At 43.2% G+C, this 17,669-nt stretch overlaps 1 protein-coding gene across 8 annotated transcripts in view; it reads right to left on the bottom strand.

Moving 5' to 3' along the window:
* Positions 1 to 17,447, bottom strand: part of igsf9ba (immunoglobulin superfamily, member 9Ba) — a 103,937-nt gene extending 86,490 nt beyond the window's left edge. For all 8 annotated transcript variants that reach the window (XM_064301834.1, XM_064301836.1, XM_064301835.1 and 5 more), the window contains exon 1: positions 17,139 to 17,447. In XM_064301834.1, the coding sequence (XP_064157904.1) occupies positions 17,139 to 17,202 (64 nt within the window). In that variant the 5' untranslated portion in view covers positions 17,203 to 17,447. The remainder of the gene's footprint in view (positions 1 to 17,138) is intronic.
* Positions 17,448 to 17,669: the final 222 nt, after the last annotated feature.

The following is a 17,669-nucleotide window of genomic DNA, read 5'->3' as shown; positions in this document are numbered from 1 at the left end:
ATGTCTTCCCAAGGGTGAAATCCTCCAAGGGTGCCAATTAAGGCAACTCATTAATCAATGAAATGACAGATTTGCATAAATGCTCCATAAATATTTCTATCCAAATACTCTGTGATGTGCTATACCTTTGTTTTTTCACATTGAACTAATGGCTGACATCTCCATGCACCACGCTATGTTGCACAACATTCAGAAATGACATCGTAGCTTCTTCAGAGCCACAGGAGGATACTGGCAAGAGACCACATACATAGCACTATGCATAAGAAGCCCTCAAAATAAAATATTAGTCCAGAGGGTACCCAATAAAAGGGATCTGCTCATTTGACTAAATCATCTCAGAAGAAATAAGGCACTCTCCAAAATACAGATAAAATGTTATTAATTTGGCTCGTTCATGTAAAAGATTTAAAAGGCTGGGTGTGTTGGATGGTACCACAGAGAATTGGATAAAAGTGGTGTTTCATAAAAAATAAATGGCATTCTGAGATGAAAACTTACACAGAGTAGAGCCAAAGGGCTCGATTTTTCTGAATCAATGTCGCACAGCGCTTGGAGGCAGTCAGTGGCACGGCGTGTGGTTGCACTGGCCGTGGCGAGTGAATGTTGGCATTTTCGGGGCAAGAGGCGAGGAGCGCACTGCGCAGAATGCATGGTGCACCTGGAAACAGAGCTGGGTAACAACTGAATATATTATAAGTGGGTGTGGTGTAGCCGCATTTATTAACGGCCAATCAAATGACCTCTTTTCATCCCCTTTAACAGCCGTGTGAATTTCGCAGGGGGTTCTGCCAATTTTAGAAGTCTCAATGGAATGGAAGGTGAGGATAATGATATACTAATCATATGTTTCTCCCAAGACATTCTTTTGCGGGAAGTGCAAACTTGGTCTGTAACTTTTTTTTTTTTCAAAAATTGATTCCAAACGAATCTCATAAAAAAGAAATTTGAATTTTCTTCCATCAGAATTAAAACATTTCTTAAAAAAATTAAAACAAACCAAATTATGGGCCAGTGACTTATTGTAACAGATGTTGTAAGTGTACGCTCTTTGTAGTGAAATTTCACGGCTTTTGATCAAATTGCTTCTAAGTAATTTGGAAAAAAGAGAAAATTATTACAATTCTGCCATTCTCCCCTATTCTATATATCTTCATGATCTCAAGTGGTAATGACATTCTCCGACCATCAGTAATTTGAAAATGAAGTATACAAACAAAAGATTCTTTTTAAAAAAAAATTTCTTATCATTTCATGTATTAAAATACTGGACTAAGCAATAAATGTTCAAGCCGATTATAAAATATCCACCATAAAGATACGTTAAACTACTCAATTGTGTTGGTATGAACTAATACATATAGGAATTTGTAATGATTATTACTTGTTTAACTCAAATGCTAATTATTTCTACATTATTGTTTTATGGTGAAATTACGTTTATTACGCATTACATTTGCTATGAAATATAATGCATTAATCATCAAACATTGTTTATAAAGGCAGTTTATCCATAATTTGTGAGTACTGTAGCTATGATTTTAACTACAGTCAATTAAAATGAAAAGATTGTTCAAGTTGTGTTTATTGTCATTCTTGTCATTACAGATGGCCGTAAGAAAAAGAACAAAAGACAGTACACCTGGGACTACAGTGCAATAAAAGAACAGCCATAAACAATTAAAAATAACTACAGCATAAAAAATTATAAAAAATAAAAAAGATAATGAACAATAAATGCAAAGTAAGGGTGTAAATATAAATATAACGCATCATAAATGTCACACGGTCAATAACTTTATGTACACTGCTGCTGAAGTGGCCATTTCAGGTCTGTATACACAATTCAGTCCTCTATCGTGTGAATGGAGCAATTTGACAACATTCCAAAGATAAATGTATAATCTGTTTTAGAGCAAGACAAGAAACTCTGTCTGGATATACGTCATTATTTTTATTTATAATAAATGAGATCATACATCATTTTAAGCAGTCATCTGTCCTTGAAAAGTCTGTATGGTTTTCGGAGTCAATTTTAGCAAGGATTGTCTGCTAGATGACCAAAAAATCATGATGTCCCCATCTTTATGAATGGAGCAACCTGGATTTCTGTGCTGTGCTAGGTAATTTATTACACTTCTGTTACATTCCATTCTTCTACTACTTTACACCAGACCAGCCAGAGGTGGATGGGCTCCATTCTATAGCCATCAAGGAGTTTTTTCTCGTCACCGTTTGAGGACTGTTACATTTATACCGACGCTCCCACATGTATCCTGCTTCTGGGATTTATTTCCAAGTCAAATTGGACAGCATGAGAACCGCTGATTAGCAATTGATTAGGCTGTGATTATGCACAGATGCATGGGAAATTCCTAAAATGAGCAATCTGCTATGCGATGTCCTGTGCTTTACAACTTAAACAAGGTCTGAGCAGGTGGGCAGCGAAAGGCGCAAATGGCAGGGTCAACTGAACTTAAATTTCGATGAGTTGCATCAAAATTGCACTGTGCCATGTGATATTGACTGACACACCCCCTGCAGCAGCTCCCCTCCCAGCGAGTCACAAAATTAGCGAATGGCACAGTCGCGTCAAAATCGTGATGAAAATGCCATTTCGCCAGTGCGAAAGCTCGCAACACGCCATGCGCCAGCCAGCAAATAGAGCCCAAAATTTCAATGCCACTTTGGTTCTGCTGTGTTACATAACTATTAATTTCATGAAATTTGTATAGATAAATAAATAGATGAATGAATAAAATAGTGTGCGGAGGGGGGTGCAAAAGAGAGAGAAAAAATCTTTATCAGCATCATTTTTCCCATCGTATTATGCTGTTAACCTGACAAGCATAAGGGCAGATAAATTAAGAACAATGTGTGGGGAGCCCCGGCAGTTTAGGGACCCCGTCATTCATCTTAATCTTCAGCTGGGAGCCTCAGCCCTTCAGAGACGTCGCTGATCCACATTACATTAAAATTAATGAATAAATATTCAGCCGGCATTTAAATGCCGTCTTAAAATTCATGAGCAGAAATAACGGTCTGGAGACACGTTTAAGTGCCGTTTATAAATCAAACATTAGCTAACCAAACTGAAAATAACCAATTAAGAAGAACAAAACGCTAACAAAACAAAACCGGAATAAATGTCACGTCGAGTAGCAACAAGTGTCCAGTTCCAAGCATTAACGATGCAGCAGCTCCTGAAGCTGCACTGGTCAGGTTATGGAGAACTACCAGGGCCAGGCCAAATCAGACCCACAGTAGGGTGCCTGTGTAGTCAGGGAGCTGCGATTGGGGGATTTGGAGGACAGCGGGTCAGCACATGAGCATGGAGAGAGGGCAGTTTCATCATCAGCTCTGTGACTCTCCATTTATACAGATGGAGAGCTCAACGATGCGATTCAGGGTAAGCACGAGGCTCAAGGGCACAAAGAGGAGAGAGAATTTGGCTGCAGGTACAAATGGGTAGTTAGTTTACTGGGTTATAGTTTGTTATTCAAACAAGCTTCAAAATATTCATGCGAAGTAATCATATTCAGTCAAATGTAAAACAGCATAATTATGGTTTGAAGGAGACATTATGCCATTATGTACCATGCCTGTCAAGCAACTGGGTAGCCACATGTGTGAAAGCAAACACACGTTTATGGCTAATAAAACAAGGCCGGATCTATATCCAATTACTGCCACAAGTACTGCATGGCTGGAGACATATTGTCCATGTCAAACTCTCCATTCCCCTGACAGTAGACCAGCTAAGCCATGCAACAGGCAGAGAGAGAGAGAGAGAGAGAGAGAGAGAGAGAGAGAGAGAGAGAGAGAGAGAGAGAGCAAGAACTGAACAATTATCTCAATCAAGTGCAACAGATTGTAGGCATTCAGACTGTAATGATTTGTAAGGACCATTCATTGATTTACTGCAGCAGAGCCATTCTTTACCTGAATGAGACCATGAACCACACAAAAACTATTTTTAATACATCGAGCAAAGTTGTGTTTGATTAGGCCCATTTTATCTGACGGACTGAAAAATTCAGAGCTGACCTTAGAGAAGAGTTCTCAAGTTGCCAGCAGTCTCATTCCTTCAAAAGTTGGAGTGCATGCAAGAAAATATGACGTGCAAAAATCGAATTTTGCCATCACATTGGACATGGTAAGAAATTTAAATTATGCCACATCTTTACTGGTCAGGTTACAGACTGACTCCAGACTAGGGACAGCTAACGAGAGCCGGTATTTAATTAGAACCGGTGCCTGATTGGTAAGAACTGATATATCAATAAGGTCCTAGACAAATGGTGCTGCTATTGGTATTTACACCACATAATTCATTCATGACATCCACTTCAATTCATTCTAACATAACTTAAAAGTGCAAAGAAATTTTGCTTTGATTGCAAAAAAAAAAAAATCCATAACCAGCAATCGAATGAAACACTTACAAATACAACATGCCATAAGCATGAAGCAGTGCAGTGTTTTGACTACTTGAGCAAAACGGCTGCTCATGCAGTAAAGTAGCAATTCAAGTGGAACACCCAAGCCCAACCCATTCACCATCGCTAGACGAGGAGTGACATGGGAGCAAATCGCAAAATGTCACAGGGCTGTCACCACGTTTGTAGTGAAAGACTTGCAGCCCTTCAACATAGAGGAGTCCGGTTGGTTTAGGCATTGCTTGATACGCAATACACCAAGTGGTTGGTTAGCTAATGTTAGTTAGCTAGCATAAACATATTTTTTTAACGAGTGCTTCCCCTAGGATTTTTTCAGGCAGCAGTGCATCGGCCTTGCAAGGATACAAACCACACCCACACACACGTGTACGCACATGGCTGATTACTGGAAATTTACTACAGCTGATTCATGCCTAACAGATTCACCTATGTCCATGCTAGCATCTTACGCATATCATAAAGCCAGTCATCCATTCCACAGTACGGATTGGTCTGGCAAGGAAACAACACCGCAAGAGACTCCCATAATGCCCCCTGAAAAACTGACAAAGCCGAAGCCGTCGCACATGACAAGCTAACTTAAGAGCGAACGTAAATTAGCACAACCATTTATGCAAATGTCACGCTTGAATATGAACAGTATGCCAAAAGATCTATATTCTACTGATAGTAGTGTCGAGGAAAAATTTGCCTCAAAGCATTGGTTTAAAAACATTCTCGCATTAACAGCAGGAATTCAACAGCGGTACCTTCATCTAAGGGAAACGTTGAACTAAGCTAAGTTTGAACTCAGCATGAGCTGATGCAACCCTGTCCTGTATTTCTTCTCGTTAATGATATTTTTTCCACTGTAGGGAAATGACCATGGGTCTGAACCCCAATTACCACCCCCCTTCCAGGGACACATTCGTTAGCTTGTGAGAAGCTCAAGAACTATAGTTATGTTCTGCCAAAAACAATAAAACAACTTTTAAATCTTTACACAACATGACTTTTTTTGCACCAAATTATGGAGAGTAGTATTGATAAGTATATATCAATATCGATACCGGTATCGATAATAGCCTAACGATACCCATCCCTAGTGTAGACCAGCTGACAAACTGTTAGCATCTCCACTGCCACTCAAATCTCAAGTTTGTGTAACACACTGGAAACTAGGAAAGCTTCAACTTCCTCACTCTGACATATCTTACAGGGGCGTGTCCATTAGGACACATTACGTGGCTCATTTCGTGACCAGCCGCGGATTCTGGCGGACTTTCAAGGCCATTAAACTATCAACAGGTTTGGGCTTTCTCTGGGTTGATAAGCTTGTATTTTCGCTTTCACTTACAGCCTATGTTCACATACAACCTCTGGAGGTATAATATGTCTGTACAAATTGCTTTTGGAGTTGAACTGTATGTTCTTGCTTGAGACCACACATTCCCGAATGGCCCGTACCAGCCGTTTTAATGCCACCAGAAACTTGGGTAATTGTGAAAGATATCTTTTAATCCACACAAACATTGTCAGGCCAATAAAAAACATACACTGAAAAATGAAATAATACAAAAACTATGGGTAAACTATGGAAAGTGAACCCTGTAGCTGTCTGTCCACAACAATCACTGAAACTTGAGTCTGTATTTGATGATTGTAATAACTGTTATATGTCATTCCTGCTCCCACTCACACATTATAGAAGGAATGGTGGTACCAATAGATTCATTCACTCACATAAAGCTATAGTGAGCTGTGACCATTAGCTTGGAACTCTCAATTACACAATAGCTAAGATAAGCATTTTTCATTGGTGACAATGCATGTAGGTCCATAACACATGTGCCAAATGTGAAATTAATGATGGGATACTTTGAAAATCTACTGGCTCAAAAGGACTGCAACATTTTCAGTTGTTGACTACTGGTTTCCGACAATGACTTAAGTTACTGAGGAAGGACCACATCTCCACCATTGCCGATCAATACAGCCATAATATAGAATATGAGCTCTCTTCCTTGTACGCTGCAATTTCCAACCTCTTTAACTACATACATTTTCAGGTTCCTCTGGTTTATGGACCGACCACCTGCATGTCGCAGAGCATCAATACAAGACAACGAGCCAAACAAGAAACAAGCCTTTTACTTAATTTGATCATTTGGAGATCACATGACACTATGACCCGTTTTTGAGTAACAAATCCTGCCTGCTATAAGAGGCCAGTTAATACCACGAGCTGAAGCCAACACAGCAGGAGAATATGGATAGCAGGCAGATTCATTGCATCGGACAGCTCCCCTGATCACGTTCTGGAAGCCAGTGGCGGTGGGATTGTTCTCGGCGCTAAATCAGATTGCTGCTTAGTTTATGCCATTGTAAACGAGGTCATTAAGCACAGGCTATGTGAAGCATAACCATAAAATGCATGCAACAAACAAACCAAACAGCATTTGAAATTTAATTACCCTACCTTAACCCTGAGATTCAGTTCGTTGGAGCGAATGGCATCAATACCACAAACTCCAACTACTTTCTCTGGTGAAATACTTAGGTAGTAAAATTTCTTCCAGATCATAGATAATATCACATTACATCATCGTCGAGTCTCTGCTCACCTGGATAATCCCCACTCCAGTACAGGCGTTTATTTTATGTCCTTCTTGTACAAAGTATTGGTACAAGTATTACCCGAAATGGGCCCTTAAGATTAGACTTGGCAGTGGCTGAACCATCCTGTACCATTTTTGATTGATAAACATTGAAAGTGTCTATTCGTAATTTTTACGTTTTGGTGGATTTGATGACATCACTAGTGGCAGGTGATCAAAAAGGTTTGTTTTCACCCTCCAATACTAGAGTCCCATTCGAATCTAAGCTGTTAGCAGGAACGCACCGAGTGCTTATGTCTCTTATAAGAAAAAGCGGTCGTGTAATTTGGAGAAAAAAGACTGCCTTGAGACGACCAACAATTTCATCTGACACAGTATTATTGAGCAACATATCAAACCAAATTTAAAAGACGCTTTTCGGATTTTAGGCGCTTGCTCTTTCGTATTCAGCATGTACAGTAATGTGCGTCATCACATTTGGGTATTTGGCGAGATTGTCACACCCAACACCACCAGTGGAAAATAGCATATAGAGGAGCAATTACAGAATGCAAACAAACTGAATCAACACTGCTACAAAAATGCTATCATGAAAAGGTATCAAATATGGAATTTTTTAATATGTAAAGAATATGACACTTAAATAATTACTTTAAATTAGTAAGACACTTCAGCAATTGTTTTAAATTAATAAGCCACTTCAATAATTGCTTTAAAATAATACAAAACCTTTTTTAGAATATTAACTAGACAAGCAAAAATTGAAGCCAGTGATTTTACACCAAGTGCTTTTGTAATTTTATTTTGAGTAACCACATCCTGGTCTCTGACAGCTGTCTTGCCTCTTGTCTTTCTCTCAACATACACCATGCCTCCCTTCTGAGTTTCAATTCAGAGAGTAAATAAATAAATAAATAAATAAATAAATCACCCTGGATGAAGACATCTAGAGTAGGCTTTTAGCGTGACGGCAGCAGTGATTTCACTTTAACGCGATACATTTTTTAAAGACTTTTTTCCTCCTACTGCTATCAGTGCTGTTCGCCCCCAGGCCTTTCTTGGCTGCCTGCTGTCATGAAAACATAAAGATCTCTGTAACGTCTCTGTCAGTGAGCCGCCGTCGGCTCAGACAACCCCCCCCACCCCCCCCCCCCGCAAACCTCGCTTCCCTCGCCTGCCTCAAGTGCTGTTTAACATTACCATAAAGACCTCTGGCCACTTTTTACACATCAGCCAGAATATTAAACCACACTAGGTACCCAAAGAAGCTAACAGCACGTCGCCAAGAAGGTCATGCCCTTCCGCCAAAAAGGCTACACTAGCCTACCAAAAAGAAAGGCTTCATATAGGGCCTATACTTTTCCGATATCCTGTTTTTGTAAAGCGTCATAGCAGCAGTGTCTCTGTAAAAAGTAGCAGACAAATATCTTTTTTAAGACATTTTTTAAGTTAGACTTTATTGGCCCTGTGGGATCATTTGTCCTCTGCGTTTAGCCCATCCTAGTTACTGTGGGAGCAGTGGGCAGCCACAGTGCAGCACCTGGGGACCAGCTCCAGTTCTGAAGGGCAGTGCTTTTGTCAGGGCAGTGGCAGGAGCACACCTAACCTGACATCTCTCTTTTGGCGTGGTTGGGACTCGAACCGGAACTTTCGAGACAACAGCGCTAACCACTGTGCTACCGTGCCGCCAGCGAGACAAGGTATGGGATCTGAGGGGACAGGAAGTCAAGAGGACACCCAACAGGAAGGAGTAAATCCAAAGGCAGAGGGAAAATAAACTGCCACATCAGGGAGAAAATCCATACCATAGTTGGGTGGGATTCGGTGAAGGTGGACAAACATGACACTCATTTTCGGTGGGATGTTCATCATAACAACATCTTGATATAAGACAGACCTTGGCCGCCCCTCTCTCTCTCTGAGTCCATTGCGCTATTGGGGATCAGTGACAGAGAGCAGTGCGGCCACGTCGTCCAAGGCCGTGAGCTCACACGCAAGCCGCTTGCGCACACAATGCAGTCATTAGAGAGACCCGTCTGAGAGCCCTGCTGTGGAGGCTTACAGACTCACCACCGCAAGTTTCCCAACTGGCCCGGTGGCCCAGCCTAGGTTCAGTGGTGTGTGTGAGTGATCATGTGCACCTGTGCTTCCTTAAGTATGTGTCTATGCATGTGATTGTGTGTGCGTGTGTGGATGGATGTGCAAGTTTTAGTGTGCGAGTGATTTTGTTGTGTGCGTGTTCTTCTGTGCACGTAGCCTACGTGTTTCTGCGGGTGTCAGAGCTTCCCAAATCTGTTCCTGGACATCTACTGTCCTCTTGGTTTTCACTCCAACCCTAACAAAGCACACCTCATTCAACAGCTAATTAATAGAATCAGGTAAAATGGCAAATTAGGGTTGATATGAAAACCTAAAAGACGGTAGATCTCCAGGAGCAGCCCTGGTGTAAATGCAAGTACAAGTGGGTGGGTGTATGCGTGTCTGTGTATGTATATACTATATGAGTGTGTGTGTGTGTGTGTGTTTACACACACAGCCTAATCCTTAGCTAAGTAGAGGAGCAATGAAAGTGCTATTGACTGCTAGCTTGACTGATGTGTCCGTAAATGTCAGCACAGAGGCAAATTGGGTCAAGTATTGATGAGGTGAAATTTGATAGTCTCCTTTAATGTTTGTGGATTGAGTGAAATATGATGAGCAGCGGTTTGAAGCCAGGTGTGCTGCCGGCAGTAACCACCTCTGATGGTTACGCATCTGTCAAAACCACGCAAGTCGCTATGGCGACTCTGGAGCTCCAGCCAGATTTTTTTACCTTGAGGGACTCAAGTCGAGACAGAAAGAACAGCTGTGGCTGATATCTCCTGTATGTTTAACTGGCAGAGATTATGAAGGAAAAAAAAGGAAAAAACAACACTCACAAAAACGTTTTGCAAGCACAAAGCATTGGGTATACACATTCATAGCAAAACTACAAATACCACCCTATGCCTAAACTATTAGGTGACTCACACAGGGTTTAAACAAAAGGCAGTCAGACTCCATCACACTCCAGTGGTGACAAGAGACCCAGAGTTCCCAATGTCAGTCAGTGGAACCAGTGGTGCAGAGAGAGAGAGAGAGAGAGAGAGAGAGAGAGAGCAAGAACTGAACAATTATCTCAATCAAGTGCAACAGATTGTAGGCATTCAGACTGTAATGATTTGTAAGGACCATTAATTGATTTAGTGCAGCAGAGCCATTCTTTACCTGATGTTGAATGAGACCATGAACCACACAAAAACTACTTTTAATACATCGAGCAAAGTTGTGTTTGATTAGGGCCATTTTATCTGATGGACTGAAAAATGCAGAGCTGAGACTGTCCACAAACCTGCACTCCTGCTCTCTCATTCAAAACCTCCTCTGTCTGCATGGCGGATTTTACAGATCCGTAATCTACGCATGCCTCTCTACGCCAACGTCTGAAACCTCTCCCCTTCCCCATTACACCACCCACACCAGCCAAGCATGCGCACACACACAGAAGAACCGTACATCAGTTTTGATGCAGCGCCGTGAATGAGAATATAAGGTGAGGCGGTGCAGAAGGGTGGACTGAGGGGGAGGGGCACAGAGATGGAGCGACGCACAGGCAGAGAGGGCCATTTCCTGGGCAGAATGAAGGCCGGGACTGGAGTACAGTATCCTCTGACCTCCGCATGCATATTTAATGGAGGTGGAGGAGACGGTATGGGGGGGGGGGCTGACTGCACTGCACAGCACAGTGTGGGGTGGGGGGGCGGTGTAAGCTGAGACCGGGGGAGGAAGCAGACAGCCAGGGAGACAGAGAGGGGAAGCTGACGCGCATACGAGTACCGTCCTCAGCTCCAGCGAGGCAGCGGGAACCTGCCAGAGCCCAGAGATGTGTTGGCTGACCCACTGCCGCTCACATTTGTACACCGTGCTCTCAAAAATATTTTAGGAGGGGGCGGAGTCTTGAAAGACAACTTCACAGTTATTCTGACATTGGCCTCCGTTGTGTGGACGTTCCCTACGGTCTGGTGTCAAATCCTGACTATGCAAACGCTGACTGTGGCCAGTAGCCCCGAGGGCCAGGGCACACAGTGGCCACAGAGGCAGACCTACAATATAATGACACATTGCAAACTGGGAGAAAACAATTACACAGACTATGTAAGGTAACGATGGCAAAACCCTAGTATTGGGTGTAAACCTTTTGGACACTTTAAGACTTTGGCGGAGCGTAGGAAGGGAGACCGGCAGGCCGGTCAGCGTTGCCTGGTTAGCCAAACCCACGCTCGCAATTTACGATAACACGGACGATACCCTTTTCCCCAAATTCTTCTCTACATGAAATCATCCAGATAAGCCGGCGCGAAAAGCCTCGGTAGATTGCAGAGACAGTGAGAGGGGTGGCGAGAGGGCAAATCAATCCGAGTCTCCGCTACCCCCCCAGCCAGCCATACGCAGCTCACCCTGGAGCTGCAGGAACCCCTGCCACCTCCCATCAATTTCAATCAGCACACAGGCCTGCCTTCCATAGGTCATGGCCTCCATCCAAAACATAACCCAATTACTACACACACAAAAAAAAACCCCTCCATAATCTAGCTGTGGAAAAGAACTACAGGGAGCAAGCAACTGAGGACAGAGCAACCCGATAAGAAATAGCAGAATTCAAAAGGGAAGTTTTTTTTATTCCCAATCACTTTAAATGCCTGTGATTTATGCTCGGAGAGGAGGTGTCTACAAATGAACAGCTGTTTTATCAGAACACAGCGTATATGAGGGACACGTTTCAAATATATTGAAACGGACACTTCTTGTAACGTCCTTTGTTTTTTTTTTTCGTGTGACCTCCTATCGCCAGCGGCAACGGGTCCGGCCACGCGGTAGCCGGGAAACGGGGTCTCTTAGACAGGAAGCTCAAGACAAGACGGCCTCTGAAGTGCTGAGCGAGGAGAAATGCAATCCCGGCCGCGGAGGAGGAGAAGACATACAGCCCAGCGCGCTGCGCGGACGGCCGGCTCGCGCATCCGTCTCTTTCCTGCTGAGGCCCAATCGAAATTAATCTGTATTAGTGCGTTTCTGAAACTGCACTGTCATTCAGCACTGGAGACAGAGGTTTTTACAGAGTCCCAATCGAAGGAACATCTAAATCTGTCAAAAGCTCGGTCGTAGCCTCACTATCACTGAATTCCAGCTACCATAAGCTGGCATTAATATAATTGCACATGCACACACACACACACACACACACACACAGGTTTCCGTACAGAGCGGTCATAATATTATATATATATTCTTTTCTGTATTTATTAACCAGGAAGGTCACATGAGAAAGAAAAAGAAAGAAAAAGAAAGAAAGAAAAAAGAAGCCAAAGGCAGGTAAATAACCTGATAGACTGGGGCTGATTAAGTGGGCAGACAGAAACAGAGTGGAGAATTTGATACTGGGGTCAACACCCCTGTGACAAGTGCGATGGGATCCTATCTATCTACAGCGAGTCAGGACCTCAGTTTAATGTCTGGCACAGAAGACAGTGTCTCCTACAGCACAGTGTCCTTGTCTTTGGATTACAGTATCTTCTTCTGCACAGTCCTGAGGGGAGACTGTATCCTATTGGTCCAACAACACCACTTCCTGCTGAAACATCATCTCCCATCCAAGTATTAACCAAGCCTCACCCTGCCTAGTTTACTCCCTATCAGACAACAGGAGAACAGTTACGGTTCATATAGCTGCTGGCAAATAGCTTAAAAAGCCCCTGGTCAACAGAACTGTACAATGTTGCTAAAATGAAATGCCTTTCAGTTCTTTTCAGCATTAACGCAAAGGTCACCTTTTTTTTTTTAACGGATTCACTTAGGCATTGATACTGCACACTGATTTTCCCATCGGAAAATGATGCTTTATGAACCCAACAAGGGGGTTGGACCTATCACACACTCCCAAAGGGTCAATGAACCAACCATAGTGGGTTTTTTTTGCTACACAGAGCAAAGTTTTCTAATTGGTTCAAGTCAGTGATTGACATTACACGGTAACTAAATCCACTACTGGGGTCACAGAGACTCACTATTCCATCACCCACCTGTCCCTTGTGCATCAGGGGTATTGACTACAGATGGTATTGAACACCAGTGCCTCTAAATACATTACTAACAGCTTTACCATGAGATTGCCTATCATTACTAAATTAATTCACAAAGTTGCTGCATGTACACAAAATCACACAACCAACCCAAGTCAACCAGCTATATTACAATGAAATGTAATCTACAGCTTCAAGTGGAGTACGCTTCTCATTAAAACATTACTCCTTAATCACAAGCAAATTAGGCACAGCAGATCAATTAAATTATCCATGCAGCCTGAGCCGTAGATGGGATTAATCTGAGAACAGAGATAAGGGATCCATTCCTTTTTAACAGAACATGAAATGTGCCAGATAATGACAATATCAGAAATAATAGCATATCCCTCACGATTGGCCGACTTTTGACGGAATGTCGCCCCCCTGGGATCCTCGAATCCCTGCGCTCCGGCGGCGAAACCAATTTTAAATCTGACTGCCTCAGCCTTTCCCTGCGTGCTTCCCAGGGACGACCCGGATGCCTCTTAAATAGCATTAACAGCGAGGAAATACAGGAGCCGCCATTTTTAAACGGTGTTAAAGGAGCGACATGAAAGCTGGAGGCTGACACGGAGTCTTTGGCTGACACAGTGCAGCTTACAGGTGGTCAACACCCCAAGCTAAAAAAGCTGAGCGTGCAGATGCAGAAGAGGAGGAGATACAGATAATGGAAATGGCAGCACAAAGAAAAGGCTGGTGATTTCACTGTGTGAGAGCTTTGATTGGTGCTGGGGAGGGCCAGAGCAGTTGAGCTGCTGCTGGCGTTCACGGTATGAACAAAGATTACAGTAAGGGCGAGCACCAGGGCTGATTGTACTAAGAGTACTATGAGTACTATGTCTGAATCATTTCACCTCAGCAGACATGAGTTACAGTCTTTCTTTACATTAGCTTAGTTTAACAATCATGTAGCAGACATGGGTCTTTTGGATTTCTTTTTTTTTTGAAGTTTATGTATTTCTCTGTAAATATGAGAGAAGAAACTCTTTTGACCTCCTCTATTGAATGATGGAAAACGGATTTCCTTCACAGCACTCTTCAGAAGAACAGCCGAGCGCTGCCCTAGACCACCACACCGCGGCACTAAAAATAGCCCGCTTTCCGCGGCGAGCAGCACCAACAGCGTTCACGCCGTTCTCTGCGATCGCCGTCTCTCAGAGCCGTTTCCCGGCAAAAGTTTTCACGCCGTGACCTTGAAGACGGCGCGGCGGGGAGCGCTACGTCGCCGGCCCGCCCGGCAGGAGAGCTCCGCTCGCGAGAGAAGTTCCCGCTTCAGCCGTTTCCCAAGCAACCGCCGCGACAACGGCAGCGGAGCCGTTAGAGGTGAGCGCAAAACACGCGCTCGAGACCCCCGCCCCCTCCCCCAAACAGGTCCAGACAGCCTTTGACCAACACCCTTTATGAAGGAGATGAGCAGAGGGGGTGTTGGCATTTCGATCTCACCCCCCCCAGCCGAAGACTAGGCAGAGGCTGATGCATGGCGGTGTGGCATTTACTCAGGTTTGGCAGCCGATGCCCTCTCACTGGGCACACGCCCACATTCAAAGAGGTTCCCGAAAGGCGGTCACATGAGGAGCCGAGAAACGAAGCTCGACGCCTCCTCCAGTCTTCGTCCTTCTATAAAATACCCATGATTCAGCTCCGGCTGTCCCACAATGCCCTGGGCACTAAGCAGGAGGTTTCTGTTGTGTTTGTATTGGGTTTTTTCTTTTTTTTTTTCTTCAAAAGAGGCAGAGAGACTGGCTGCAATCCAGAGCTGAGCAGCGCAGCCTAGCACTGGCAAAAAAAAAAAAGAGAGAGGAAAAAAAAGCGCTTTTGCCAGCTGACAGCTTGAGATGGCAGCATTTTGAGCAGAAGGATGGAGCGCCGAGCCTCACGTCTTGGCTGTGAGGTACGAGAGCGCGGAGCATATGCAGACGGGTGTGGGAGCGACAGGGACTGGGGGGTGTGTGGAGGGTGCCGCTCCAACCAGAGAGACACGCGTGACACCCCACCAGGTGCTCAGGTCGCCAGACTGGGGAGCGACCAACAGAGACCAGCTAAAGGCGGCTGTGATGTTGGGGACATCTTCTCACACCAGGGAATAGCCACTGGAAACCGGCCAACTGGATGCACTACAGTGTGGGTTATTCTATACATCATTTTAACTTTTTCAAACTGCCAGATGACAGGCCACTGAAGATGCTTTTTGAACGTTTATACCCTTTGACCTCACCCTTAGGTGTGTCAGGGGTCCCCTGGTTTGGAAGCTCATCTGTGGTTAACTGGTGATGCTAATTTAGTTTTAATTTTAATAATTGTGGATTATGTTACCATTTGCCCTTCTTGCACATTGACTAGTACATCTTGTACTTTTCTGGGAATGCTCTGTCGGTCCCCTTGAAAGAAGTGTGCGTACAAAATGTGCGTGTGTGTGTGTGTGTGTGTGTGTGCGTGTGCGTGTGTGTCTTTTACCAATTATTCTATTCTTTTAATTGGCCATTCAATCTTAAAGTTAAATTACTAGTGCTACCAGTAATTTTGGCAAATGTATTATGATGTTGCACTCTGGTTTCTATTTTCTATTGATATAAAAGCAATATCATGGTTCAGAGGCACTGAATTCTGGACCATTCAGCAATACAGTGCTCTCGCATGATTTGCAGCCAAACAAATGGGAAATAATCCCTTAGCCAGGTTTAAAACACAGTGGCATTGTATTTTAACAGTGTAGTAAAGTATGACCTGTTCTGTCTGATTGGTCAAGCAGAAATGATCCCCCAGTGGAATTACTATTCTTATTATTATTATTTATAATTCAAAGACTATGATAACACTTGATTCCTTTAAAACAATAGACACAGAAAAACACAAACTTTTTTTGATTTCTTCAAATATGTGAGTAAATATTCTCAATGACACCTGGAGAGCAGTCGCCTATACTAGACTGCAGCCGATTCACGGGAGACCCTTAAGAGGCGCGCCTCCCCCTGGACACAGGTGGAAGTGCAAGGTTAAGTAAGTCCATGAATACAAGATATCTTTCTTTTTAGAAAAGGAAAAAGGATCTGCTAAAATAAATATTCCCACACTATTTTAAAACCATAGATTAAAGTTCCATATTTCCACTCAAAACTGGAACGAATAACGCAGGGGGCGTTCTGGAAATGAGAAAGATGCATCCAATTGGCAGTCCTCAGCAGCACGATCATTACACATCCTCGGGCAGAGCCACAGCAAAATGCAAATACAGACAGAGATGCGTTAACATCAGTTAAGCAAGAATAAATTAACGGGCGTCGTTTCACGAGGGAAAAAAAGAAGAAAAATGCGGAGATTTACTGTAATCTAGTCCTTCCAGCATTCCATTTTCAAAACTGCATAGATCTATATATCCCAAGTTGTTATTCAAATAAATTTATCTTAATTAATAGTGTCGACTTACAGGATAAAATACAGTTATCTACCTTAATTTAATTATCTGCCTATCAACCGTTAATAAGACATTTTAAATACAACTCATGTTCAACTTTAATGCAAAAGTTCAGTTAAACAGCTTTAACTAATAACATAATCATATAATCCAAACATAACCGTACAAAGAGATCGATATATTGAAGACGTTCAAAAGCAGCTATTACGGTTTTGCGCGTTTATTATAATAGAGATTAGACATCAAATTCCAGCAAAGACACAAAGTAGGATAAACCATGTATTCATTGCAAAAACCCATCATACCAAAATATAAAATCTGCAAATATATTCTACCAAAGTAGATAAGACATTTAGGCTACTAATTGCACGACAATTGCATGCCCGTTAAAGACAATTAAATAAATGTCGGTTGCAAAAAGTCTAAAAATTCCAACAAAATAAATGTTTAAAAAAGCTAAAGGCAAGCGATACATGCTACAGGAGTTGTAACTTGAGCAGCGACTGGTATTAAATATTGCACTTCAACTCACCTTGAGCTGCCGTTCCTCGGGTGCTGAATACACTTGCTATCAAAGTAGCCACATACCAAATCATAGTACTATCGCCAACCAGAAAGAAACCTCATTATATCTCAAAGTGCCCCTTTCAATAAATCTTTCATAGCCGAGCCCTTTTGACGGCGAACGCACAATCTCCCACTGACACCCTTTTATTCATGCCCCGTGCACGTTTTCTTCAGCGCGTCCCTTCATTCCTTTCCCACCCCTTCTCTCCTTTCGCATCCTCTCTCCGAGACAGAGCACCTGCACCACTGAGGCGATCGCTGCTCCAGCAATTTTTTTAAAGGCAGATACGGTGAAACCGAACTTGGGGATTGTAAGGGTTCGGTCTGCCTCCGCTACGTTCTCATTGGATAGAGTGAGGAGATTTGTGGGCGTGAATCGGTCCCTCCTCCTACAAACCCACTGTCGGATGCCAGGAGGACAAGGCGAGCCTTGATTCAAGGTGAGTTGGAGCGTGCGGTTGCCCAAGAGCCGCAGTATCATGCGCAATGACAGAGC

The sequence above is a fragment of the Anguilla rostrata genome, chromosome 12, assembly GCF_018555375.3.
Source record: "Anguilla rostrata isolate EN2019 chromosome 12, ASM1855537v3, whole genome shotgun sequence".
NCBI lineage: Eukaryota > Metazoa > Chordata > Actinopteri > Anguilliformes > Anguillidae > Anguilla > Anguilla rostrata.
This window is presented reverse-complemented; position numbering and strand designations above follow the sequence as displayed.